The sequence below is a fragment of the Pezoporus flaviventris genome, unplaced genomic scaffold (genome assembly GCF_033815535.1).
Source record: "Pezoporus flaviventris isolate CSIRO_AGI_PZ_B2104156 unplaced genomic scaffold, CSIRO_AGI_Pfla_v1 ptg000213l, whole genome shotgun sequence".
In the NCBI taxonomy this organism is placed as follows: domain Eukaryota; kingdom Metazoa; phylum Chordata; class Aves; order Psittaciformes; family Psittacidae; genus Pezoporus; species Pezoporus flaviventris.
In genome coordinates, this window is record NW_026892761.1 from 11588041 (window position 1) to 11614365 (window position 26325).

General features: G+C 41.7%; 1 protein-coding gene across 4 annotated transcripts in view; it reads left to right on the top strand.

The window, feature by feature from the left end:
• CDH4 (cadherin 4) overlaps positions 1-26325 on the top strand; it is a 458588-nt gene that overhangs the window by 261836 nt on the left and 170427 nt on the right. For all 4 annotated transcript variants that reach the window (XM_061441907.1, XM_061441909.1, XM_061441910.1 and 1 more), the window contains one exon: positions 16301-16524. In XM_061441907.1, coding sequence (XP_061297891.1) covers positions 16301-16524 — 224 coding nt within the window. The remainder of the gene's footprint in view (positions 1-16300; positions 16525-26325) is intronic.

Genomic DNA, 26325 nt, shown 5'->3' on the forward strand with positions numbered 1-26325 from the left:
AGCTAATATGCTGATAGGAGTGTTGGCTTTTCATTTCTCAGGTTCCATGGCTGGCTTTTCCATAAACCAGAGGCTGAGGTGTAGTTTGTAACTCAGAAATATCAGCTTTGCACTAAAGATAAATGAGCAGTAAATCACAGGAGAAAGGAGGAGGTGTTTTAGGAGTGAAAGGCTGTTTCAGAGGATAAGCTTTCTACCCTTAAAGCTCATAGAGTTTGCAAGATAAGGGTTAGCTCATGAAGAAATATCTATTTGGTTCCTCGTAATAGGGAATGCAGAGGCTTGGTGCAAGTCGTCAATCATTGTCAAAAACAAGCAGTGCCACACAAGGACAAGAGCTGTGTGAAGTGAGCTGCAGAGCAGCATCTCACTGATTTCCCTAGCACCAACGGAGCATAGCTGAACGGGATATTGGTCCTTTGCTGCTTAAGCAGCCAGAAATAACAGGGTAGAGAACTAACATATAATATCAGTGCTCCACAGGGGCGTTCTGTAGCACAAATACCCAAGGAGAAGGGCTGCATAAACACATGACAGTGGTTTTAAGCAAGACAGTCTGTATTTTTCTTTATGAAACTACTGGTTGGGGGATCTTCTCCAGGTGGTGGCATTCCTCCCTGCTACCTTCTCATTTTACAGTGTCAAACCCTTTGGTGCTCAAGGAAATAAGCAGCTGTCAAGCCAAGCATGCTGCAGATAGGTGTCACAGAGGTATCCGGGCTGCCTTCACACGCCTAGCCTTGAACACAAAAATAATCAAGGCTACATATTCCAGTAGTGAAATACAGGATATTTTTAAAATCCCAGGACCCTGATGTTTCATACAGACAAGATAAAGTTGTTCATATATCATGGAGCATGAATCTGAAGGGCTCATTGAAGTTCATATCCACTTTTGGACAATTTTCAGTAATAAATTCAGATGACAGAATGTGGACTTTTGCTAGTATTTACCTGCAAGAAAAAGAAATTCCTTGGTTGTTTTGGCAACCACATTCCAAACAGTGATATGTCCTTAGCACCAGACTACTTGTCAGAAACTTTTGGGGATTAGAGTAATGAAAGGAACAACTGGGTGAGCAATAAGACCTCTCTTCAGACAAATTGAGGGGAGTGACTGGTGAAATTTTAAAGGCATTTTATTTTTACAGAGCAGAAACGGTTTCATGTTGGAGCTGTAAAGGATTCCTGATGGGTAGTTCCTCTTTTCTTTCCTGGTTTTTCTTGTTACTTCTTCTGCTTGCCCAGTGGACTGAGTTGTTCATATTTCTTGTAAAGGCCAGAAATGTCATTAAAACTGTATCAATTATGGACTGAATGGTAGTTTTCTTGTTTCTTATTTCAACTTTTTCCAAGTTTTTTATTTAAAAAAAAAAGGTAGAAGATGGTTAATTTTAGTAGACATTTTGGGGAATGTTTTGGTTGATTGATTCAGGTATAGCTCCTGGTAATAGATATGAAATTTCTGGTTGTTGTACTTCATATTGTCACTGCAGGTATGGAACAGGAGGGAAATTTAGGACAGGCAAAATTCTTCATAAATCCTGTGCCAAAATCCAACATATAATCTGTTACTGGGTCAATTCACTCCTGATATTGTAGACCCTAAGGGCAAAAAAGAAGCAAAATTTCCCATGTAGGCTACGCCAATAGTATGAGCCATCCCTATGCATAAATATTTTATTGGTTTAATGAAGTCTGTTCATGCAAGCAGATTTTATAGAATATCCTGCTTTTCCTATAAAGGGAGTCTGTTTTTTTGTTGGTTTGTTATTGGATGGTTGCTGGGCGTGTTTTCTTTCCTTATCAGATAGTGGAAAAGTAACGTGATTAATGAACAACTTGACTGATTTGGTAAAAGCTGAGATAAACAAGTGTCCATTCTTCCTCTCTTTGCATATTAGCTTAAATTAAGACTTGATGAATAATTAAATAGTAAGAATTAAAACTTGTGGTCATAGCAGTGCAGTTTAAATCAATGCGTACATGTTCTGTGAAAAGATTTATTTTAGGAGTTGGAATAAACCTGAAGGTGGAATTTCATCATGTTACTAAGGAAGTGTTTACACTGAGCTACACATTACTGGCAGCAGTAGCTGACAGTCCTTACTGAGGCCCGGTCTTGGAAGAACCTGCAAATGTGTGATTAAAAGTGTTGAAATGGTGCTACCCTTGTTAGTAACACTAAGAGCCAACTTGGTGTCCTCCTGTGGTCAGTGCCAACTGCTCCCTTCATATCTGTAAGGAGAGCATGAGTCTCCAGCTCAGGTGTCTTCATCACTCTGTGGTACCTATTGGTGACTTGGGATCGATGTGTGTTTAGGTTGTTTTACACAGTCTGTAGTTTGTAAAAGAAATGAGAATCAAGGTTTGGTAGGGCTTTCTTTGCTGCCATTCATCACGCTCATTTAACCTTTAAAATACATCAGCCAGTCGATGTTTCTTTTTCAACCGATCAATATATAAATAAATAAATAATTAAATGACAACCTCATAGCTGACTTTTATGTCTTCGAATGGCCTGACTTTTTGATGTCAGCTTGAAACTCTCACAATTGAGCTGATGTGAAAGGAGAGCAGACAGCATGATGATGGGCAGTATTGAGAAAACCTGAAATATGTTATATTTTAATCATGTTTCCTCTAGGAATCACTTGAGAATGACAAGTAGTGGATGTCAGTGTGGATTTGAAAGAAGAAAAGGTATCTGTTTACATGCAAAACTTTTTAATTACCAAACAGTTACAGAGACAAGGAATATCTTACATTCATATTACTCCACCAACAGGGTTTATTGGTGAGCAGAGGAGGGTTCAGCACACAAGTCTTGCTGTGTGCTGACATTGGGGTGAGGGAATATCAGCTATCAGCTTGTTCTGCTTTCCAGTTTCAGCAATTCAGACATCTGTAGCAACTTCTGTTTTCCATCATACTCCCAGAAATTCTGTGCCGTGAGTAGGACAGGACTTCTACGTAAGTGCTTGGACCTAAGCTGCCCAGTCAGTGCATGGGGCTTAGGGAGAGGAGAGCTGCTGCTCCTTGTGGAGGGTGTTTGTGTAGGACCACTAAACATTTTCAGAAGACTCAATCATTTATAGAAACGTTATGACATTTCCAGAAATGGATTTTAGTCTTTTTGGGAAAAAGGTTGGTTGGGTTTGTCACGTCCTTGTTTTTTACAGAATTAGCTTTGATGGATGAAGTGGTGGCAGAGAGTTTTGAGGTTTGCAAGCAGTGTTTGCTTATTGCATTGTATGTTCTTTTATGGTGGTAGCTGTTCAACCATACAGATTAAAAAGTCACTTCTAAGTCAACTTTTAAAGATCAAGAGGTTCATCAGAAAAAAACGTAGGCAAGAAACGTCTCAGTATGAAAGCTTCCAACTATTGCATTCCTGATTATGTTTGTCTTACCCAGGGGACAAAGAGTGCTTCATTCTTCAGGCACAGCCTAGATCTGTTTCGTCTGCTGAGGACGCGCCACCATAGAGAGGTGCTTTAGAAAATCAACACCTGACCATTGAAACTGGCTCAGCATGCCTCAGACAGCCCCCGGAGACAGGCAGAACGGTGCAGTAATGATTGAGTTTTATTTGTAACCAGACTAGTTAATATGATGAGCAATATTTAGTTATTGTAATAAGAAGCTATTTCTTCAGCACCCTATTCAGGAAATCAGGTAAAGGCTTGCTTGCTAATCAGTGGTTTCAGTAGTGCTTTTGCTTCCTAAAAAATCAGCAGGCAGATTTCCTTAATAAAGGCCATACGAGTATTTTTAAGCATATTTTTGTACTGTTTTTAGAGAGGGCTTTTGGTTGGCAGTTAGTAGCATAGAAAAACATCTAAATGGGTAAAACAAATACAAATGTAACTCAGAATTAAAATCCAAGGGGAAAGAAGACATGCAATAAATCAGAGTTGGTATGAACCAGATGTATATTTTGGCCAGTGGTGGAACTCCATGTGGCTCTCGGAGATCAGGCTGATGCTTTGTGGACAATAAAATATGCTTTTCTAACAGCATCTGCTTGCCTGCATGTCTTGTGCCAGAGCTCACACACCTCTGTCATTTGCCACTGTTCAGCTTAGAGGTGGCCTCCTTTTAGCCTTCTGCAGTTGGGTAGTTTATGCAGCTTGGTAGTTTTAAATAGCTTTAAAATGGAGGAAGAAAGGATTTGTTTTCTGTGAGAGAGACTGCAGAGGTAGTGGGATGCTGCTGTGAAGTATCACGTCCTGCTTCAAAGGGATGTGCCATTGTTGCAAGCGTTTCGTAAAAACAGTTCTGTTTTAAAAACAAAGTAAAAAAACCCACGTGGTATATCAAGGCTGATGGTATCTGCACTCAGGGGCAATTTGATCATAACCCTCTTTGTATCTGTCTCTTACTCTGCCTGAAGTTCCTCGCCTTAAAATGAATTTGTTCCTGAGACTACTCACTGGGGTAATCTAAACTGGTCTTTGCTATCAGCTACACGTGTATAATGACATTTTACTGCTTGTCTTATCCAGCATGTCTGAGGAATCCTACTGCTAATTGTTGTCTTATCAGCTGCCCACGCAGCCCTGGGGGAAGATGTGGATCCAGGGCTCATACAGCGAGCGTGGGAGACGTATCCCTCCTGTGGGAGCTTCTGCTTCCCAGTCCCCTCTCAATATGTGTGGGGAAACAGAGGCCAAGGTGGGCTCTGAGTGACCAACAGCTCTGCGCACAGGATGCTACCGATAGGTAGTAAATTGTAAATTATACTGCAGCAAGTCAGTGTTTTCCTTTTGGATTCTGGGTTTTGTGTGCTTTTGGAAAGCATTTGGCAGCCGCAGCAAGTATGTTTACAAAAAGAGCAGAACTGGTAAAGTTCAGGTTCGTGTTTGGATTCAGCCCCAGCAAACTGAAGCTGAAGCTGTGCCAGACGTTTGAAGCTGCCAGACGACAGTTCATCTCAAACAGAAAGCTGAAGAGGGGGAAAGAAATTTGTCAAATGTATTCCATGTGGAATTTCAGGCAATTTAATTTGATTCACTACACTCTGAAATGTCTTGGACTTCCCTATTGTTTCTTTGCTTTAACACTAAATTTGATACCTTCTGGGATCGTCGGTGCTTTGTGCTGCATTTGTCACGTTCTCTAATTTACTGGCTTTAGTCTCTCTCTCTGTTTTAATTGACGGTGCTGAGCCCTGCCAGAAGCACTCTGTTAAATTTAAGATTGCTGGTTGAATCCTGAGTTAATTCTTCAGGCGAGGAGAGTGCTGCCTTTCTTTTGGAGACCACTGTAGTAAGGGGCAGAGGGGGGTGAGCATGAAAGAGGACAGGGAAAATTACAGTAAGCTTCATTCCTATCTGTGTTGGAAGCATCAACAGCTACACCATGGCTGCCGGGATGCAGTTGTCAGGATATGGCCCATTCAAGAATGGCTGCAGGGGCAAGTAGCTTCATTTTTATTCAGTGATGACCAACATCAGAGAGCAAGGAGCTGGGTTTTATTGTGGGTTTGCTTTTCCAGTTAATTTCCTGCTCTGTGGCTGAATTTCCTGTGAGTTCAGTGGACGCTGAGGCCCAGCCCTGTGGCAGGATGCTATGGCTCTGCAACAATGCAGCTCTGCCATCTCTCAACTTGCCTAGTATTTATTACCCACTCAAGTGCAGCTTGAGCATTGAGGCCACTTTTTCTTCTGCTCCCTCCGACCAAGTGCCAGAAACAGAACCCAGAGCCTCCATCCGAAAATAAAATTCTCTGAATTTGTCTAAATATCAAAGCAATTGAGACCACCAGGTACCAAGCTGGTTTATTCTACCCAATTTTAATTTCTCTCGAAGCCTCAAGACTTGTGTAGGTTCTAGCTGAAGGTAAGGGCTGCAGCTGCTTTTTGTGCAGGCAGATGAGCTTCTGTGCGCAGAAGCTGCAAGTTAAATATAGCTACTCTGCCTTGATTCCTCCTGCCCCTCTGCTCTGCTCTTGTGAGACCTCACCTGGAGCATTGTGTGCAGTTCTGGTGTCCTCAACATAAAAAGGACATGGAACTGTTGGAACAAGTCCAGAGGAGGCCACAAGGATGATCAGGGGACTGGAGCACCTCCCGTATGAAGACAGGCTGAGAAAGTTGAGGCTGTTCAGCCTGGAGAAGAGAAGGCTGCGTGGAGACCTCATAGCAGCCTTCCAGTATCTGAAGGGGGCCTATAGGGATGCTGGGAAGGGACTCTTCATTAGGGACTGTAGTGATAGGATAAGGGGTAACGGGTTAAAACTTAAACAGGGGAAGTTTAAATTGGATAAAATGAGGAAATTCTTTACTGTAAGGGTGGTGAGGCACTGGAATGGGTTGTCCAGGGAGATTGTGAATGCTCCATCCCTGGCAGTGTTCAAGACCAGGTTGGACAAGGCCTTGGGTGAGATGGTTTAGTGTGAGGTGTCCCTGCCCATGGCAGGGGGGTTGGAACTGGATGATCTTGAGGTCCTTTCCAACCCTAACTATCCTATAATTCTGTGATTCTATAGGTAACAGAATTTTCCATTTCTAATATTCTTTCTTGAAACACCGTTTCATTTACTGGATTGTGATTTCACTTTCTGGACCAATGCACGTTTGCTCCTGAGCCAGGCTGAGGAAGACGAGAACAGTCAAGCCCAAAGTTGTCAGTGTTTACACACAAATCAACTCCATGAAGTGTTCCCTGCCTTTACTGGTGTGTCTTGATTTTTTTCCCCATGACAGGTGCAGTCTCTGTTTCAAGGTGTTGAGAGTTTGTTTGTTTTGAAGAGTGTGAGGAGAAAGGAGCCTGAGGCTATCTGACACGGCTGCAGTTGGAGCATCTCTTTCAACTTTTCCTAGCCTGAAAATGTGAAAATGGCCTGTGCTCGCTTTTTTTCCCCCCTCCCTACAGTTTTCCTGCAGCTCCCCGTGTCTCTCAAATGCAGTTCTGGCAAGTTGAAAAGAGATCTGTCGAAGAGAGGAAGAAGCCCCAGGGCCGGGAGGTCACCACTGGTGAGGCAGCAGGAGCTGGCAGAGTGGCTGCGGTTGTGCAGGAGCTGTGTGTGCTTGCCTGCTTCCCACCTCTGCTCTGGATGTTCCCAGTACCTACAGGGGCAGGCTCTCTGCTCTGCCCAGGAGTGCTGGGGAGAAGGTGCTTGGTACAGCAGAGCCAGGGTTTCCCTCAAATACAGCCCCAGCCTCCCGATAGCTTCTCTCAGAGATGCTCCAGCCAACAGATAAGATGGGAGCAGCTGTTGTAATCTAGAGATTGCCCTGCAATTACATAAACTCCTCCCTTTATCCCATTAAGCTACCCTACAATCTTCAGTTTTTCCTCAAGAAAAAGTGTTTAAAATCTTCTCCAGTGTAGGTAGGTTGGCAAACATGAGAGTGTTGTGGAAATCATTAGTGCTAAGGCTAAAACCTCCAAATGAAGTGCCCTGGGATTTATTTAATCTGTGCTGTAGTAATAATAATTAATGCACATCCTACTGCAGGTAACTGCCACAGCTTGCACTTCCCTCTGAAGCTGAGAAACTCATTGATTAATCTATGGGGTCAATCAGTCCATCTTGTTTGGAGAGTTAATCATAGAAAGCCTGTGCACCAGACTAAGGGCGAAACAGGTTTATTTACTGCTGCTTAATCAGAGAACCCAAACTCTCCTGTAGAGTGGTGAGAGGTTTGTTGCTACTTACCCTTTAATTGCAAAATGATCTCATTAGTGCCATGGTGAATGTCAGTACTGTCCTACAGGTGCATGGAATTTAAAGAACAAAGGACAAAAATGGTTGCCTGTGAAATCTGAGCATTGGCCAAAAAGTGTGGTGCTATTGGTATCTGCAAGATTGCGCAAACCAAGCTTCTCTTTATTAGCCTGTTAATGAAAAGCTAAGCTAAAACATGAGGTCCACATCCCAGTAGCTTTTGGTCAACCTTACTGTTAAGAACAGAGGACTGTCATAGTAAAACTACTGTGAAAGGATTTTTATCCAAGGATAAAGATGTCTATTGAAAACAAGAATGGAAGCCAACGGCATAATTACCATGCCATTCACTGAAGAAGAGGGTAGTCTTCTGGGTTATCCCAGCTCAGAGTGCTTCTTTGCAGGGGACTTCAGATCGTATTCATGTCCTTCTTACTGGCCTCTGGCATCAGTCCCTGGCTCATTGTAGTTAATTTCTGAAACGTCTCACTAGGGTAGAGGGATCCCAAATAGGCAGTGAAACCACGATTAAAGCACTTGTTACCAATGCAGATGCTGGAAACCCAGAGGTGAGGTTGCAGACCCATGGACAAGCCCTTAGGATAAAAATGTGGAAAACAGTGAAAAAGATCTCAAACATGGGGTGCTAATAGATGCAAGTTCATGCACCTGTGCTGAAGAAAAGGCTTGAATGGGAGTTCCACATCATGCAAATCCAATTCAAACTCACTGCCCTTTGAAATCTGGGTTGTATCTCTCTGCCTTTGTCATAGGAAGCTTCTAGCTTGGGATTTAGAAAACCGGGAATGAAAGGACTACTCTTATCCCAGTGCTAAATACCAGGAAGAGAATAGAGGAGAATATTCCCTTTACTAATACTTGTTTCTGATCAGATAAAAATAAGTGACAGTGTAGGAAGAATCCCTCTTCTAACTGCCAGAACATGTCGATTTATCAAATTTTTCCACTGTTGCTCTTTTTTGAGCTAGCCTCAGAGCTGACAGTGTATGTTTTACAGTGCAGCAAGGTAGATTGATTGATCCTAAATAGAAAAGCCTTTGGGGTCTCAAGCTGATGTTTTAGCTTTGGAAAAAAAACCAAGCAAAGCATGTTAATGTGGAGAAAGGAGCCTGGTTTAATTGGACCAACTCCTGGCTTGCTGAAAATTAATGGCTGGCTGGCTGTTGCCAGAGTGATTCATCTTTTCTATCATGTTCTACAGTCCTTCTCTCCAGGGGTCTGTACTCCCCTCCAATTCCAATACCAAAAGTGAAATGCACTTCCTTATTTTTACTTACTTAAAAACATGTATTTTAGTTGGATTGCCTTCCAGTAAATGAAAAATAGCACTGGTGGGAATATGAAGGAGGCAAGGCAGTGTCTGGGAATTGGGTTTTGTTTACCGTAGGGCTGGGTTTTGTTTCGTTTGAATGGGATTTAGATCTTTTTTTAATGTACTCTTAACTCCTCATTGTTACTGGCTGACTGTACAGATGACAGAATGACTTTCTAAAGGATCCTGATTTCACTGTGTTGAACTGTATTGTTCCTTTTCTTTTCATCTGGCCACAGAAACAGAAACCCTGTGTAAGCAAGAGCTGTTACAAGTGAATATAAAGCTGGAGATGTTGAAAGCATTTAGGTGACTCTGGAAATGAAAAGATGAATTTTCCTTGTAGCTTTATCAAGTCCACAAAAATATTTTATTTATTTTGAATAAGTGCCTTGTGCATGACAAGGCTTGCCATTTTCCCCATGAAACCTATTGGAAGCAGTCCTGGCTTTGTGAAAGCAAAACAGCCGGTGAGCAAACATGAGGCGGTTAGGAGTTCAGTAGTGTGTGCCCAAAACCTACATGGGTAATCTGATCATGGAGGGGGAATGACCCTTGGAATTTAAAGTGGGGAAACCCAAAATGTATTTTTAAATGTAAAATACTTTTATATGCCATTTGGTGTCTACCTGAATTCCTGCTGGAGGTGGATTGCTGCTCGTTTGCTGATTCAGAGCAATCTCCGGTTGACTAGCACATGGAGTCCTTCTGAGCAAGCATATAGTAGATTACTAATGCCATGAATGTTGTGTTATTGCATATTCTATATAGGAGGATTCACTGTAAATCCAGATTACAAGAAGATAAAGAAAGATTTTGTTTAACATGATTACATATGGTAAATCGTCATGGTAATTTATTATTAGTCCAGTAAGACAAATATTAGCAGTCATAGCTCAGAGATCATAAATAATGCACTGGGAAATTTGATGTAATGTTCCACATTGACCTGAGATATGGAAAACTGGGAAAATTGCAGCAGATTTCTGTACCAGTGATTGCAAGAAAATACCGTTAAGAACATGCTGAACCATGCTAACTATTTTCAGCAGATGACAGACTGGGGGCAGTTCATTACTTCTCCTAATTCATTCATTATTTTGGGGATAATCAATGCTTTGTGAAGCTGAGGGTGTGGGCAGGCCTGCTTTCATGCGCATCCGTATACCAACCCAAGTACATCCATTCATCTCCAACACTTTTTTGTATCAAAGCATTTTCTTAAACTGTATACTCTTAAACTTGATCACTAGGGATGTGTTTATTAGACTCTGAAGGAGCCGTTTGAATTGCTGGTTTTTACCTTTTACCAGTAGAGTTTGGTTCTCCCTCAGTGTTATAAATAATAAATAAAGACACCGGGAGTTTATTAGTGTAATATTTTTTTTATGGGGACACGCTTGAAAATGTAAACTGTAAAATTAGTAACAGGAGGATGAAAATTACACGTTGTTTCTACCAGATTTTGCAGGAGTCATTTTTTCCTATTCACGTGGGGTTGGTTTTTTTTTGTTGTACAGCAAGAGAAGGGCTCTGAGTGTTTTATTACCTGCAAGAAACAAATCTGGTTGTGTATTGTACCACACTGGGGGATTTACTGTAAGCAGGAATGGGACAGAAATAGGATTTTGGACTTATATGTAGCATTGTGTGTAATGGCTCAAGTCAGTTTTTGTTTCCACTAAACACTGGAACAGCAACATTTCTGGATTCTTTCTGAGTGCTCAGTAGCCTGTAGTAGCTGGATACATTCGTCCTTTTAGCACAAGAGGAAAATAATCTTTTTGTAGACAAGATATTTTAGTCACAGAACTCCACCATGTGTTTGCATTTGCTCACAGGACTCCCATTTTACAAAATGATTGCAATAGTAAGTTGTGTGATATTCCTTAATTTTTTAACCCAGTGCTAATTTGGAAATGCACCAGTAGTTTGTAGGAATCAGAATCTGCCTCTATTTGCTTTTTGACGTGCCTGTAACAGTCTATTTTCCCCATTTAATATTTTTTTTCTTGTTAACTTGCATGTGGGTGATGGAGATGGCATCACCTGGCAGTTTGAATAAGAAGCAGGGAGGCTGAATTTCAGGATTCAGATCCCAGCTTTGCTAGGGATTTCCAGTGTGGCCATGGGGAATTCACTGACTGCAGGTCATTCCCACTAGTGTGAAACAGTTTTCTCATGGAATCGCAGAGGAATTGCATGAACATAAAGAAAGATGCTCAATAATGTGGCTGTGTAAAAGTACTGCATACTTACTTAATGAAGCTTCCCAATGAGGCAAGCGCATCTTGGTTCACGTTATCACTTAATGGAGGAATTAGTTTGGGACAATCCAATGCAGTCATAGGGTGCCCAGGTATATGTACCTTCCCTTGGCTAACCGAGTGGTTTCGTGCCTGTGCATAGGCAACAGGTTCCTATCCACTAAGGAGCTGGGTTTTTTGATTTCCGATGTGGTGCATGCAGGGGAATGCTGGCCAGTGAAGATGGATGAGTGCAGACATAAGGAGCGTTGGGGCAGAAGTGCCAGGGCAGGATTACAAGGGATTTGCTAAAGATCGCACAAAAGGGACATTTCCATACGTGCTCAGGACTCTGCAGGTTACCCAAACATCTGAAATTTCCAGAGCTTGCAGTTAAGCTGACCTCATCCTAACGGCGTTCACAGAAGTGGTGCAAGGGGTGGATTTGGCAGCTTAGGTTTATCACAGCCGCGCCAGAGTGAAGGGAGCTGTTCAAGAGACACAACTTGAAAAGTGGATAGGATCCCACTGTAAAGAGTGGTGAATGTTCGCTGCTTTGAAGTTCATTGGGAAAGAAACATCTTTGCAGCTTTAATCCCCAAAACCACAGTGAAAAACTTGAGTCCTGAAGGGACCCATATCCTGAACCAAGGGATGATGTCCCGCCAGGGGGTATATCCTAATAAATAAGTATTATCCCTCCTGCTTTTCTGGCCCTGTGCAGCTTGCCAGAGGGAGCACTTTTTAATGGACTAGGAGAAGTTAAAGGAGAATCCAGAAGGGTAAGGCTTAAAGCGAATTCTGTGGTTTATACCATTTATAGTACTATTAAATTCAATATATGTCTCAGACATTTGGGGGGCAAGGAAGTTCAGTGTATTCACACATCTTTCAAGATCCTTGCTTGATCATTTGACTCTGTCCAGCTAGCTGAACAAGCTAAATAATAAAAGGGAACAATGCAAAACTTGTTGGATTTTTTTCCACCCTGTGTCTTTTTTGAAGAATGAAGAAAAATACCATTTTTTTTTCCCCTCAGATGCCCAGCAGTTTGCTGCAGACTCCTGCAGCTTTTCCGCCCATCACTCAATACCTGTTTCAACATATCATTTTGTCTTACTTCCTGCTTTGATAGCAAAGCAATTAAAAATGATGAGGGTAAAGGGTTAAACCTAAAAGCCCGCTAATGAGGGTGCCTTCTTGGTTTTCTTTTCATCAGGCATTTGATGCTGTTTTCAGCATAAGCTTTAGATAAGCATCACTGAACATTTTTCCAGCACATGTTAAAAAAAAAAGTGGGGTTTTTACCATCCTGCAGAAATGATAGATGCGTGGCTCCACTGTTTATCTGAAACCCTAATTACTGATGCTGCAGCTTTTGAATGTTAAATTCATGCAGTGTTCTTTAGACTTCAGGCTGGTCAAAGAAAGATGGATTTGTGTCCACAGAGAGTTCTAAGTCTAGGAAACAGAGCCAATATTTGTTTGCTTATTTATTAAATTATTTTAAAGTCAGGAGTTGTATCAGCTGCAAATTACGCAGACTTGGAGCTTTCCAAAGGAGAAAAAGGAAAAGAGAAAGTTTTCTGCCACTCAATGAAAATTTAATTTCTGTTTCCATGAGAGCAAAGAGTAGAGGTAAGGGGTGGAATTTGAAAGTACAGAGATCTCTTTTCCTTGAGCTATGTTATTTATTATAGAACAATAGCTTGATTTTTTTTTCCCCAAACCTGTACTCATATATATGTGATATTTTTCCAAAGATATATTTATTATGTACATATATATGATGTGTGTATGTACATGTAGACATATATATACAGCAGTGCACCTCAGTAGTTACACAACATCCCAAGGACTCATTTTCAGAGTACAGCAAGGAGGATGAGCACTGACTGGTTTCCTAATGAGAGTCCTTGCAGCCATGTGATGAGTGTGAACAGTTCAGCTATACTGTGTTACAGATGTGTTTTCTATGCTGTGTACAAACAGTGCCTACAACACCAGCTCCACCTGACAGCCGTGAGCGTGGTGATCTTTAAACTTCAGCCCTGATGAGTTTCTGGATCATTTCCCCTGTGTGGTTGACATCTTCTGCAAAGCCACTCTAGTGACCCATGGCCTGTTGCTGCTGTTCAGGAAGGAAACGCTGTGGACTCCCTATGTCCTTGAAGCTTTTTTGTGCCTGCAGCTCCTAAGGACTCTTCAAAGAGATGCTGGCTGTGTTAATTCATTGCTGAGCATCCCTCCACCTGTGCTACCTGTGCAGAGCAGTGTGCAGCAGAGACAGTGCTTGTTTTAAAAACTCAGACAATTCCTCTCAGGATTTTCTCTGTCTCCAGTCAAGTTTGTTTTAAACTAATGGAAGTAATTAGCGAGTCACAGAGGGACTTTGTCTGAGAGGTAGCCATTTTTAGATAATGGAGCATAAAAGTCGACACAGTGACATATGACACCAGAGCAGCATATTGGAGCCACGTGCTGTGTCTGAAGAAGATGTTTAAGTACTTTGAATACTGAAATCACTACATACACTTATAGGAAGGGATTTATTCTTTTTTTTCCCCCTCTCAGACTGCTAGTACACTGTAGGGCTTTCTTTTAATCTCGGTAAAATCAAAGTAAGCTCTGAATTGTTTTTAATGTGCAATCATTATCACGCCTTTCTTCAGATATCTCTTTGTATGTGATCTTTGGGTACTGCTGGAGGTATAAATGGAACTTGCTTTTTAAATTGCCATTACACAGCAGAGGAGTGCAATAACACACCATGTGATGTTCTTGCTAACATCTCTGGCAGTGTTCAAGGCTGGGTTGGACGGGGACTTGGATGACATGGTGTAGAGAGGCATCCCTGCCCATGGCAGGGAGTTGGAACTGGATGATCTTAAGATCCTTTCCAACCCAAACCATTCTGTGATTCTATGGTATGGAGCTGAAAATAAATAATGTATTAGCAGCAAAGCACTTGATGTGCTCACACACATTTATTGTAGCTGTGAACGCACGGGAGATTCACAGAAGTTCCTGAGAGATGAAGGTCTCGCAGTAGGGTGGTGCCTGGGGGTGTGGGGTTTCTCCATTAGCAGCACCAGCCGCCCCGTGGGTCTCTGAGGCAATCCTGGTTTCTCTGGGTATGCAGCGTTGGTTCTTGTAGGTGCCACCAAACCATGTGTGTGTTTAACCTCATTCAGTGCTTTCATGAGTCTTTATTTTTTGGACTAGCCTAAAAACTGTGTCCTCAATGTTAAAGCAAGCAGGGCCTGGCTTGGGTCTGAGAACTGGCCTGTGGGATTGCCCACATGGTTGTATTGATGGTGGCACCACAGAGTTTCGGAGTTAGCATTGACCCCCAGCAGCCCTTTGGCAAGTGAAAGCTCATTTGGGGAAATAAGAAATTTTGGCTGTCAGGAGGTGAGCTGTTGTGTGCTGGTTGACCTCAAGGCCAGAGCCTTGGCTGGGAGTCCTCAGCACCAGCTAGATTTGGGTGGGATGGCTCCCATCCTGCATGGCACCTGGCACCTTGAGAAGGGCCTGAGCCCTAAATAAATATGTAGCATAGAAAGCCTTTGTAAGATGTATGCTTATGATATGATCATAGTTATTGAGAGGTGCAGTTTAGTGAAGAAGGGAATGGATTTTCCCTTCCTCCACTGCAGCATGCTCCTCATTTCTCCGTATTGTGATGGCACGGGAAGATTTAGCAGGAGGACGGGTTGAGCAGTTTCCTGGCTGCTTTTTCCTTTTGCCTGTGCCATCCCTTGGGTATTTTTACTCAAATCCAGGTTATTCCCTGATTGGGCTCAAAGCAGCGCTGCAGAAGCAGTCAGCTGTGGTATGGGAAAGGGGGCCGGTTGGGGTTAAGCTGACTCAGGAGCGACACTCTCCTGGATTGCCACTGCATCCCTTCTCCTCCCACCACAGCCAGTCTAGGTAGGATTCATCTGACTTAGTTTGTCTTGTGCAAAAATTAAGCATCAGCCCTGGGCCAGCAGGTTTTCCTTATCTTGGGGCAGGCTGGGAGGCATCACTGCTGAGCACTCAGAAGCCACAGCATGACAGCCCCAGTAGCAATCCAAGCTGGAAAGCTATATATCCATTCTCACTCTCTTGAGATGTTTTTACGGGCACAATATGTTTTCCTTCACCACATGTGTGTTCCACCCCGTGTATTACTCCAATGGCAGAAAGTGTTTTGTTTCCTGTGTGATTAGCTGCAGGTTCCATTTCCATCAGATTTGTCAATTTTGTCATATAGTAGCTTTTTTCAGCCTAATGTATGTGACATGTTTCATAATGCCAATAAAAACAGTTTTCAAACCAGGCTGTGAAAGAATTTGACCAAAAAAATCACCGAAAATACCAGCAGCTGGGGAGCTTTGATCTGACAAGTGGAGGCTTTTAAATGACACATTGTGGTTTGTGAAGCAAAGTTTTATGGTTCCTCCTTGCCGTAGCTGTAAGGTGTGGAGGGGTTGCCTAAGGTGGGATTGTATCTGTAGCCTGGGGGGGGGGGGGCTGGTTCCAACAGCAGATGCATTCTGCAAAACGATTTTAATTTTTTTCTTTATTTAATTTTCCTTTTGGTTTTATATTTCTGATAATGGAATTGTTATGGGCTTTTGAATTTCAGTTAAGAATGTACAAATAGGCTATCTGGTAAGTAGGTTATTGAAGGGTTAGGGAAATGGAGAACATTCCGTGCAAAAAAATACCCACAGTGTGGGTAATAGACTCCAGTCGAATTTAAAAGATAATGGCAGCAAGGGAGAAATCCACTTGTAGAAATGGGGAACAGCTGTGTTTGAGACCTAATGAAACTGTATCAAATACTTTAAAAATGGCTTACAACTTCTTCCCTGGGGAATGGAGATAAAGCACAAGAGCGCTTCTGAAAGGTCGAAGAAACAGTTAAATCATTTCCTTGATGGTTATTAGAGATATAGAAGACATCAGTGAAAATTAAATGTCTGAAACTTGTATTTGACTGCTTTCCTTATCACGCCAATCTCACACGTTTCTTCCATCTCTTACTCTCTGTTCTAGTAAAATTTAATAACTGTGCCGGTAACAAGGGAGTTCAGTATGAAACCAACAGCCTGGACTTCAAGGTGAGGGCGGATGGGACCATGTATGCTGCCCACCAGGTGCAAATGCTCTTGAAGCAGCGGATCCTGATGGTGACCGCATGGGATCCACAGACCCTGGGCAGATGGGATGCGATTGTCAGGCTTCTGGTGGCAGAGAAGTCACAGCACAATGGACACAAGGTAAGAAGCTTTCAAAGCTTTCTTTCACTCTTTCTTTGCCTGTGTCCCTCAAACCTTTAGAAGTTACATGAGGCGTTGGATTGTGCTCCCTGGCCTGTGCATCCCAAAGAAGTATCCAGGTCAAAGATACCATGAGCATAAAATTTCTTGCAAATGACCCTTGAGTCTCTCTGACAGATATTATTTAAAGTCACCAGTGAGAAAAGTGGATTTTAAGTTCATACTTTAGTATTTTTAAGTGACTGCTTGGCTCTCTTATGTACTACAGGTTATATACCTTGGGTTTGCATCTCATTCTTTTGACTTGAAATAAAACCTGCAAAAGAAGGGTGCCTGCCTCTCTCCAGTGTCAGTCAGCCATCTTCTTGATGGTTAAGTTCAGATTTCTTTTGTGGCAGCTTAGACCTGGAGTCGCACAGAGGCTCCTGCTGCTGTGCTGAGCATCTCCCTGGTTTTTGCCATCATTGCTTTCTCTCTGCGAGCCATCTGCATGGCCCTGCAGCTCCAGGGTGGGGGGGCTTCCAGAGGGGAGATTTGGGGTTGTTCTGTTCCAGTGCAGCAAGGACAGGGAGCGTTGCTGCTGCCTGATAAGGGACATATGCTCAACATGGAGCACGGGCCAGCCGGGCAGGGAAGCAGAACATGGCACCACAGTGCCAAACGTTCCCTCCATTCAGTGCCAGCATCTTCCCTTTCCCAGAGCTGATGAGTGATTAGCCAGGACCCTTCAGTATTTCAGACACAGGGTTGCAGGTGCTTTCTTTTATCCTTAGTTTCATATATGTAGCTGAAGAGCAGGAAAGATTTGCCCCTGCCTGGCAATCTGAGAGCAGTATTGCTTCAGTTAAGCACAGTGGTGGGCTACACGTGCCATTGTAAATGGGAAGTGCTCCAGGAAGACACATTTCTTCTGGTCTGCTCCTTGAGTAGCTATCTCTGTCCCACCTCTTCCATATCATCTCTGGCAGCAGCAGTTCACCTTTTCATTTTCTCCTCCTTCCTTTTCAGTGTTAGTCTGGGCTGAAGATTCTGTACTACACTGACTAAACGCAGTTACATTGTCTGGTGCTTACTCAGAAAAAAGACCAGTTCTGTGATGGTTGGGCAGTTACATTTAAGCAGGATTTGGCAGGAAATTGATTTTGAAGAGCCTGATTTATTGCTGGATCTTGAAGACCTGCAAAGCAAGAATGGAGGTGTGTGTCCTGGCTAACAGCCATGACTTGTTCAGGGACAGGCAAGGTCACTTGGCCACGACCGTAATTGGGATTAATAAGCCACAGTGAGTGTCAAAATAGCAAGACTCGATTCTCCTTTCTGCTTTTCTGCAGTGCTTGGGCAGAGAGGGCAGAGCAAGAAAGGATGGGGAAAGAGGGAGAGACTTTCTGTGCCATATTATCAGAATGCGGCCGTGTGTGTCTGTGCCATTTGGGAAGACTTTTGCCACATGTGAGACAAGAAGGAAAAGACTTAGAGAAACTTAAATCTACCAGTAGCCCCGTGGGCTGACCTCTCAGGTTTTGAATGGCTCAGGGTCATATAAACACACTTCTGCTGCTCTTCAGTAAGGCTCTGGCTTTTGTAAGATATAATTAAGCCCTGTATGTTATGTCAACTGAATTTAGCATTTACTAACCAAAGAAATACCGCTTTCTTCTAAAAGTAATTAAATATTGCAGGAACAAAGTAAGATCTCTTATCTACCGCTTTAAATTCCTCCTCAGTGTAGCAAAATGAAAACTGAATAATCACACAGTTCTGTTTCAGTAAAATAGTTGGTTGGAAATTGAGCTAACGTTAACGTAAGCTGAACTCTTCTTCTGTTGAAAATAGGAAGAACTAAGCTTTTTAAAATTCATATCTTTCCTTTCTAAAAGCCTTATTAGTGTATAGTTTCAGGCTGGAAAAATATGGAAAACAAGACTAATGACAAGGTCATAAGCAGTTTAGTTTTGGGTCCCTATGGCAGGTGTCTGACGTGTTTTATTTAAATGCTTCTGCTTTCCACAAGCAAAATAATCCTTTGTTTACTAAAGAAATAAATGTGGTTATGAGATTACTTTAAAAATAATAGTGTTTATGCTAAAAAAAAAGCATCAAAACCTAACAATATCCAGTTCAACACGTTTCAGACCATGACCCTTATATAGTCATGGCTTTTACTAGAAACGGATTTCACATTTGGTTTTGTATAGTGTAATATGATTCAATACGTAGTTTTTAAAAAGGCATTTTAGAGTATTGTGTTATATTCAGGGTGTGTAGACAGCAAATATGGGAGAGAAGGGTGGAGGTGATGTGGGAGAGGGATTGAGAGGGAGAGAGACCATCTCTCTGTTTTGGCACATATCTCCATTTCCATTTCACTTTGTAAATTTGTGAGTGATTTTGTGAAAATGCCCAACAGTTCCCAGCCGTTAAAAATAATTGGCATGAAATTTGCCTTAGTGCACCTGCTGATCCCTGTCAGCACAAACAAGTCCTTTGCCTTGCTCAGCATCCTCTGTGTTCCTGTAGGCTTCTCCATGACTGATGGCCCTCAGCTAGAGCAGCCCCACTGTGTGCTACCCCTCTGAATCCCCTCTGAAAGGATAAATCAGAATCTTGTTCCTTATTATCCATGGATTAAAGCTTCATGAGAAAATGATTAGCTCTCCTGGAATAGCAATTATTAGACATTTGGTTTATTATGAAGGTTAATACAGAATAAATGTTATAGAAGTCAACATTGTTGGGATACTGGCTGAGGTCCTGGGGGACCAGAAGTGAGGTCCCTGCTCTGCTGCAAATTCCTGGTGCATTCTGGGGGGAGCAAACCCAGTCTCCTGTAGCCTGCCTGCAAAGTGAGGTCAGCGGTCTATTTCCCAGGAGGGCACAGAGGACAAACCCCTCAATACATGAGCCTCTGGATTTGTGATCCTTTATCATCGCATTGTGTAAGACTGGAAATGTCCGTAATGGGCTGGGAGAGCTTCGGTGGTGGCCAGCATGCTTTCAGGGCGGCAGATGAGTTCAGGGTGGTTCCTGTGGGGATATCAACATTGCTGTCATTGCAAAATCAGAGGGTTTGGTGTCGATACCTGCACATGAGCTCCCACAACTGTGCTGTTACTCTCACACAAGCTGACATTTTAATGGTGAGTGACCCGGTAGGACAACAGCTTCCTGTCCTTCATAGTGTTGGCCTTATAAATGTGCTAACTGCTAAAGGTGACTGTATAACCGGGGCAGACCTGCACATTTTCAGTGGTAACTTCTGTAATGAAGGAAGTCTAACTGCTATGTTAAGGTTTCATGCTAGTAGGAGGAAATGATAGCAAAGTAGGTAAATATTCTTTGAATGTATTTTATGATACATGAAGCATACAGTTTTCCCTCCTCCCCAGCAAGCACTTGAACATAAACTTTTTTTCCTGGTTAATACAAGTGATGTTAGTAACTCTGGGAACTTTTTTTGTTCAGTCTTGCAGGAAACCTGATAGCAATTCAATTAGAAAATGCAAATGAGGTCACATATTTCCCACAGGAGTGCTGAATTACCCCAGAGGAAACTGAGTGATATTCTGGCATAACAATAAATACTGAAGATAAAATTTCTTGTACTGTTCTTGTCTGGCTGCCTGTTGTTGCAATTGAAAGTATCAGTTGGACCTGTGGGTATAATTTGGAAAGAAGAAGAGAAAGAAAAGAAAAAAGGTTTTTTTATGAAATAACATAAAGCCCCTGTAGCTTGTGTCAGTATTTATGAAAGATAATCTTGAGTGAGATAATGTTCCAGACAAAAACAAAGTAAAGCCAGGCTTTACTTATCTGGAATTAGCAGTGCAATGTCTTCTTTTCGAAGAGCACATGCTGTTATTTTGAACAACTGGATATTGATTTAACCACAAGTCTAAAAATGAAGATTCTGTTTGTGAACAGTGACATTGATGAAGATTTTGGTCTTCAGAATGTCCTCTGCCTCTTAGTTGCAGAAACTCAAGTCTTCCTAAGTACTTCGATAGGTATATACCTATTTGTACTATAGTCTGAGCTCCTCCACATCACTCCTCACTAACAAATGTCCTCTGCTCCCTGTGTTGGCTCTTCCCATCTGAAGTTCTGGCCCACTCTTTCATATTGATCTTTTCTTTATTTTTCAGGGCTTGTATGTGTCTAAGTGGGTTAAGGCATATCTGACAAGTTTTCTTATTTATTTATCTATTTTCTGTAGTTCCCGTCTTGTGAGTTAAAACCAGGATCATAAAAATACAGCATAGAAAGGAATTCACAGCAAAAGAGCTTGGAGATACAGGGTATATTCAGCACATGTAGGATGTCAGTCATCTGCTGCCAGTGACTTATTTTAGAAAAAAACACATTCTTTTCTTTGAATCATGTTTATGTCAACTGAAGTTTCTCATTGTCTTAGTTTCTGAAATCCTGAACATTGAAGTATGTTAATTCTTGCGATGTTAAATCACTGGGAATTGTGCAATTAACATCTTGCAAATATGTGGGTATGCAGTTACTGTTTAAAACACTTGCAGCTACTGTCAGAAATCAATCCTTGCTTAAGTTCAGCTTCTGTTTTATTACATCTCATTTTATTTTGGGCTTCTTTCATAACCCAGGTATGAGTCCACAGCCATACAATATGAATGTGAAAAGGCTGATTCTTACAGCCAGAGTTGTTTTTTTTTATTTAAAGCCTTTAAATAATCATCTCTGACATTTTACCTGGCTGAGATTTTAAATTCCAGTACAGCCTTTTATTGCTGATCACAAATACAAAGGTCTCTGGGCAAGGAAAGGCTTATTCAGCACTGATCTTGTTTATGACCTCGGTTATTGTGCTAGCCAGGATGCTCTCTCCACACAAGGCCTGGGAGCAATGAAGATGTAGCTTTCCATTGATGGAAGAAAATGACAGCTGAAGTGCAAGCTGCGCTTCCCGGGCTCCTGGTCCTCCTGATGCTCTCAAGTGGGTGCACCTGGAAGAAACAGGAAAAAGAGCCACTGCATTTGTTCCCTTTCCTTCGTTCCCCTGCATTGGGATGAGATATTACATATGTCATCAGGGGGATGGAGTTCACCCCATCAACCTGTGTTATCCCTGGAGAGGAGCTGAAGAATTGAGACTGTATTTGTCATCCTGCCTTTTTTTGCCCATATTTATACACATAAGTACTGGGTCATTATTCTGGGGCTGTCCTGTTTGACTACCTCTGGGGGGATCCAAGACAGTAGCTAAGCCCAGTAAAACAGGAGCCGGCATCAGTTTTATTTCTGTATCCTCATCAGTGAAACAAGGCCTTAACTGATCACAGTCAGTGAGAGTAGATACAGAGCTTTCTGTTTCCTTTAGGTAGCTTGTGAGACATTGTTTTGGGGTATAACAAATCAGATCAGTGGAGAAGATGAGAAAGCTGATGACTAATAAATTAATATCATATAATTACCAGTGAGACTGCTGATGTTAATTGTGGGAGTCTAATGAAGATGTTTCAAGTGAACTTGTCTGACCTCATGCTTAAGTGAATTTGAGCATCTAGCATTTAATCATCACATGAGATGAAAGTGATGTTTGTGAAAACACATGAAATACTTGGCCTGATTTTCAGGTGTGTTGAATCACATTGCCTTGCAGTGAAGCCAAGATAAGATCTGACATACAGGTGCTCATTGCCTTGGAAAATCAGCCCACTATAGGAAGTTTCCAAGCACTGCACTTGCTGCATTTAGTTCTTTAATAGTCAGCATCTTACCAAGGGTCAGGCTCAAAGCTGTACTAGAAAGATCATCTGTAAGTGAAATTCACTCCGGATCTGTCTTGCTTCACACAAAAGGAAGTCCTGAGGATTGAACTGCCTATGTGGAAATAAGCTTTTTTTCTGATAAAACAAAACCCTTGGACTGCTGCGTACTGCCTGCCTGTGATGTGTGCCTTGCCCTTGTGAGATCAAAGCCTTTGACCTCTGGTTTCATGTTCTTTGTTGTTAACTGCTGAAGTCTGACTGCCACTTCCAAAACATATTTCGGACTGAATTTCCTAGAGAAACCTTTACTACTGTGGTTATCCACTGACAGTTGTGTCTAAACATGAGTTCGAGTGAAGACAAAAATTGCTTCATGCAGGTACATCCATTAAAATAAACCTTTTTATTAGGGGCTGTGAGTGTCCACCTATCTTTTTCTGTAGCCTAGCAAGCTGAGACAGCTTGGTAGTTAGAAGCTCAGGGTGAAGAAGGGCTTTGGTTCCTTCCAGCTTCTGAAGGCCATGTCCTTGCTTGCTGGATGTTGTTTGAGTGAGGAGGGCCAGGCAGAGGCAGATGGCCTCAGCTGCCTGTCATTGCCACCAGTGAAGAGCAGGTATTTCAGACACTCTCTCCAGCCAGTGACACATTTAAACACACACTTAAATGTCATCATGCAAATGGAGATAAATTGAATGTGTTCACATGTTCAAGTTTAAGCGTTTGCTTAGGTGCACTCTAGAATTGGGGAATTAAAAGAAGAACAGCCTTTTCTCAAGAGCCTCTTGAAATAACCAAAGGATAACTTGAAAGGGCAAACTCACACACAAGCACTGGGGAGAGAAGTACTAGAATGAATTACTTTGCTTTGTGCTAAAGTAGCAGTGGTGCTTGTGATCTCTTAAATCTCTTATGATCTTTTTCCTTGCAAACATTATGAAGAGAGGGAATGTTTTTACATTTGATTCATTATGATTATTTTAATTCATCTATCTTCTGAACCTCATGGCTTTAGAAAAATAAAATGAGATTAGAATTTTTCACAGGCTTGTTAAGGGGTGGATTTGCTCCCGCTCCTTTCTGTGATGAAGAACAGTTGTAGTAGGCAGAGTTCTAGAAGCAAAAGAAATGTGTTTTGGAACAATTTTTTGCATCACTTCTTAGAAGTTTTATCTAGGAGGAAGAACTCGGCTTGCTAGCCCAGATACTGCACACATTTTTCTCAAAAAAATACGTGAAGAATGAGAGAAGTAGTATCAAGCTGGGGTAGTGGGGTTTACTGTATAGTATATGACAAGATCTATTACCTTTATTGCTGTCCTATAGATATTGGAAAAGGTAATAACTATGTAGTATTCTGTAATTCAATAGCCATGCTCTTGAGAAGTACTTGTAGTTCTGAAGCCATTGTGTTTCTTCTTCCAATTATGAGAATGACATTAACTTGACAATAGAAGTGTCTTCTTGTAAACACTAGAAGGTAAAGTGCAACAGTAATTTAGATGTTTCTTAAACAATCCTACCTAAGAAGCACTGTGAGATTAGATCTTAGAAAGGGAATGTGAAAAGGTCAAGTTGATGTTCGGCACTATACAAGCAAACAGTCTCATCAGAACTTTTCGTGTTGGGATAAGATGTTCAAGCCTTAAAATGAGAAAGTGCATCGAGAGCTGTGCTTTGCGGATGATGTCATCTTCTCCTGTTCATTGAAGGCTCTTGTGATAATCAGAGCCTGACAATGACAAGAAAGGTATAACAGGTGCTTGAAACCTGTGGGAACCATAAAAGATTCCACCAAAGGCCAATGGATTTCTTATGTACCTGCTTTGGTATGTGATTCTTCCACAGAATGGCATCATTTGAAATCTTGAAAGCAGTGCATGGTCCAGCAGGGACCTCTGATCATCACTGCAGCATGCATACCACAGAATGAGTTTCAACACAGCTCTGCCTCTCCACCCCAGCCAAAACTTCCCTTGCCTTAGAGGCATCTTTCACATTTTCTGTCTGCTCAGTAATGAATGTGAGCGTGCTGTTCTGCTAGTACTAAAGCAAAGCGTATTGAGATGTGCCCGTGCCTTAGCAGATTTCAACTTAAAACAGTGATAATTCACCGAACGTTTAGGCAAAAAGAAGGTGTGGGTGAGTTCAAGCGATTTCTGAATTTCAGTTAAATTGCACTGGGAAATCAGTTTCTTCTGTCCCAGTGGGTCTCATGGTCAGCAGCCACCTGAAAAGCCGTGTTCTGCCTCAAGGGGCAAGCTGCAGTCATGGCTTATTCGGGCCATGAACCTTGTTAGTTTTTCTGATCAAAGTGAATAAATTATATTTGTTTTTCTTTTAAATGATAGTTTTCTATGGCAGCTTTAGCAGATGTCTCTTTAATCTGGAGTCCAGTCTTTAGTTACAGTTGCCCACTAAGGGTCTTGCTGCATCTTTTGCAAAGAAAGGATGTTCTTCCGCCTGAGCTACAAGCCAGAGTGTTGTGTTCTCTATTTGAAAATCCCCTGGTTTTACCTGTTATTCTTCTTCAGTTTTTTCCTTGCTTTGCATCCTTATAGCACAAAGGAACATTTTTATTCCTCAGTCACACTGATCACACTGTATTAGTTGGATAAAATTGTCCAAAGCCTGCAAAGCCAGCCAGGTACCCAACAACCTCAGATTTGCATGCATGCCTCATTTTTCAGCTCTCGAGGAAGAGAGCACATAAAGGCAGTTGCTCGGCTTTGACACAGACTCCTTGAGAGCAACAGGCCTTTGGCATGGCTGATGCATGTGTGTGCATTTTACGTTGGCTCATTCTCCTCCTCTGGGCGCAGTAACTCTGTGAGATTTTAGGCAAACTTTTTCTTCCCCGTCAGCTAATGTGTTCTGGAAGCTCATGCACATGCCAAATCTGACAATTTTTCTTACTAATTGACTCTAATGTGAACTGCTCTATGCAGCCCCACTGCTAGCTGATAAAAAAAAGTAATGAATTTTTGCTTAACTAGCTGATTTAATTAAAATGTTTTATACTGTACTTGTATGGTTTCTATAAATGGAGAGGTAATTTTGTTTAATGAGTTCCTAACCAAACATACCATTCCTGGCTGTACATAGCTAGATTTGATAAAGGTCACAAACACTGAGATTCCACTGTTTGCTTTTGTAAGTCGTGATGATCAAACAGCTTGTTTTGGCACTTGAAATATCCTGTCAGGATTGGTTCCCTCTATTCTGTTTATACGAGAAATTATTAGTATAGTTTTAGAAGCAGTGGGGGCTCTTCTCTGTATCTGAACACTGTTCATTATCTTTAAAGTGGAAATCTACTGCCAGAAACACGTCCCATTGTCGATTAGTGGCTTCTCTGCAAACACATTAATTTAATGCCCCTGCTGAAGAACTGTGCACATTGGAACATCTTGCTGCTAAAACACTAGTTTTCAGAGCACTTTGACACAAATCACTCATGAACAGCAATTTATGCCATGATGGTAATGGGACGTGACATGAAGCTATCTTTGATTAAATTTACCACAGCTTACAACTATTAGTAAATAGAGCTAATTCAGCTAGTCATAACAGATTTCTAGAAGGTGGATGAGAAAAACAGATTATGGATTCCTAACCTGTGCAGTTCCTAAAGAATACCTTCACATAGAATGGCTGTAAGAAATGAAAGTCTAAAACAAAAAGTCTGATCTTAAAACTACTTTCTTCCTGTCTACAACGTTGTCAAATTCAGCAATGACCTAAATAAAAAAGAATCAATTACCCTAACGTAAATACATTTGCTGTTTGTTCTCCAGCCCTTTCATTATACTGTTCGAGAACACAAAATGAAATATCTCTCTCTGCTAAAAGATCAAAACCTGGGAAATAGTGCATTTTGGGAAAAAAGGGCTCATTCGTCCTCCACTGCCATCCCTGATATCAGCAAAATGTTGTCTCCTTAGAACAGAATTCATGCAAATGTTTATTTTGCAGCGTTCTCATGTTCCTTTTGTTAAAGAACTAAGCTATATTTTCATTGTCTTATTTTCTGTTTGGTAAATACCATTTTCTCCTGTCTTTTCCA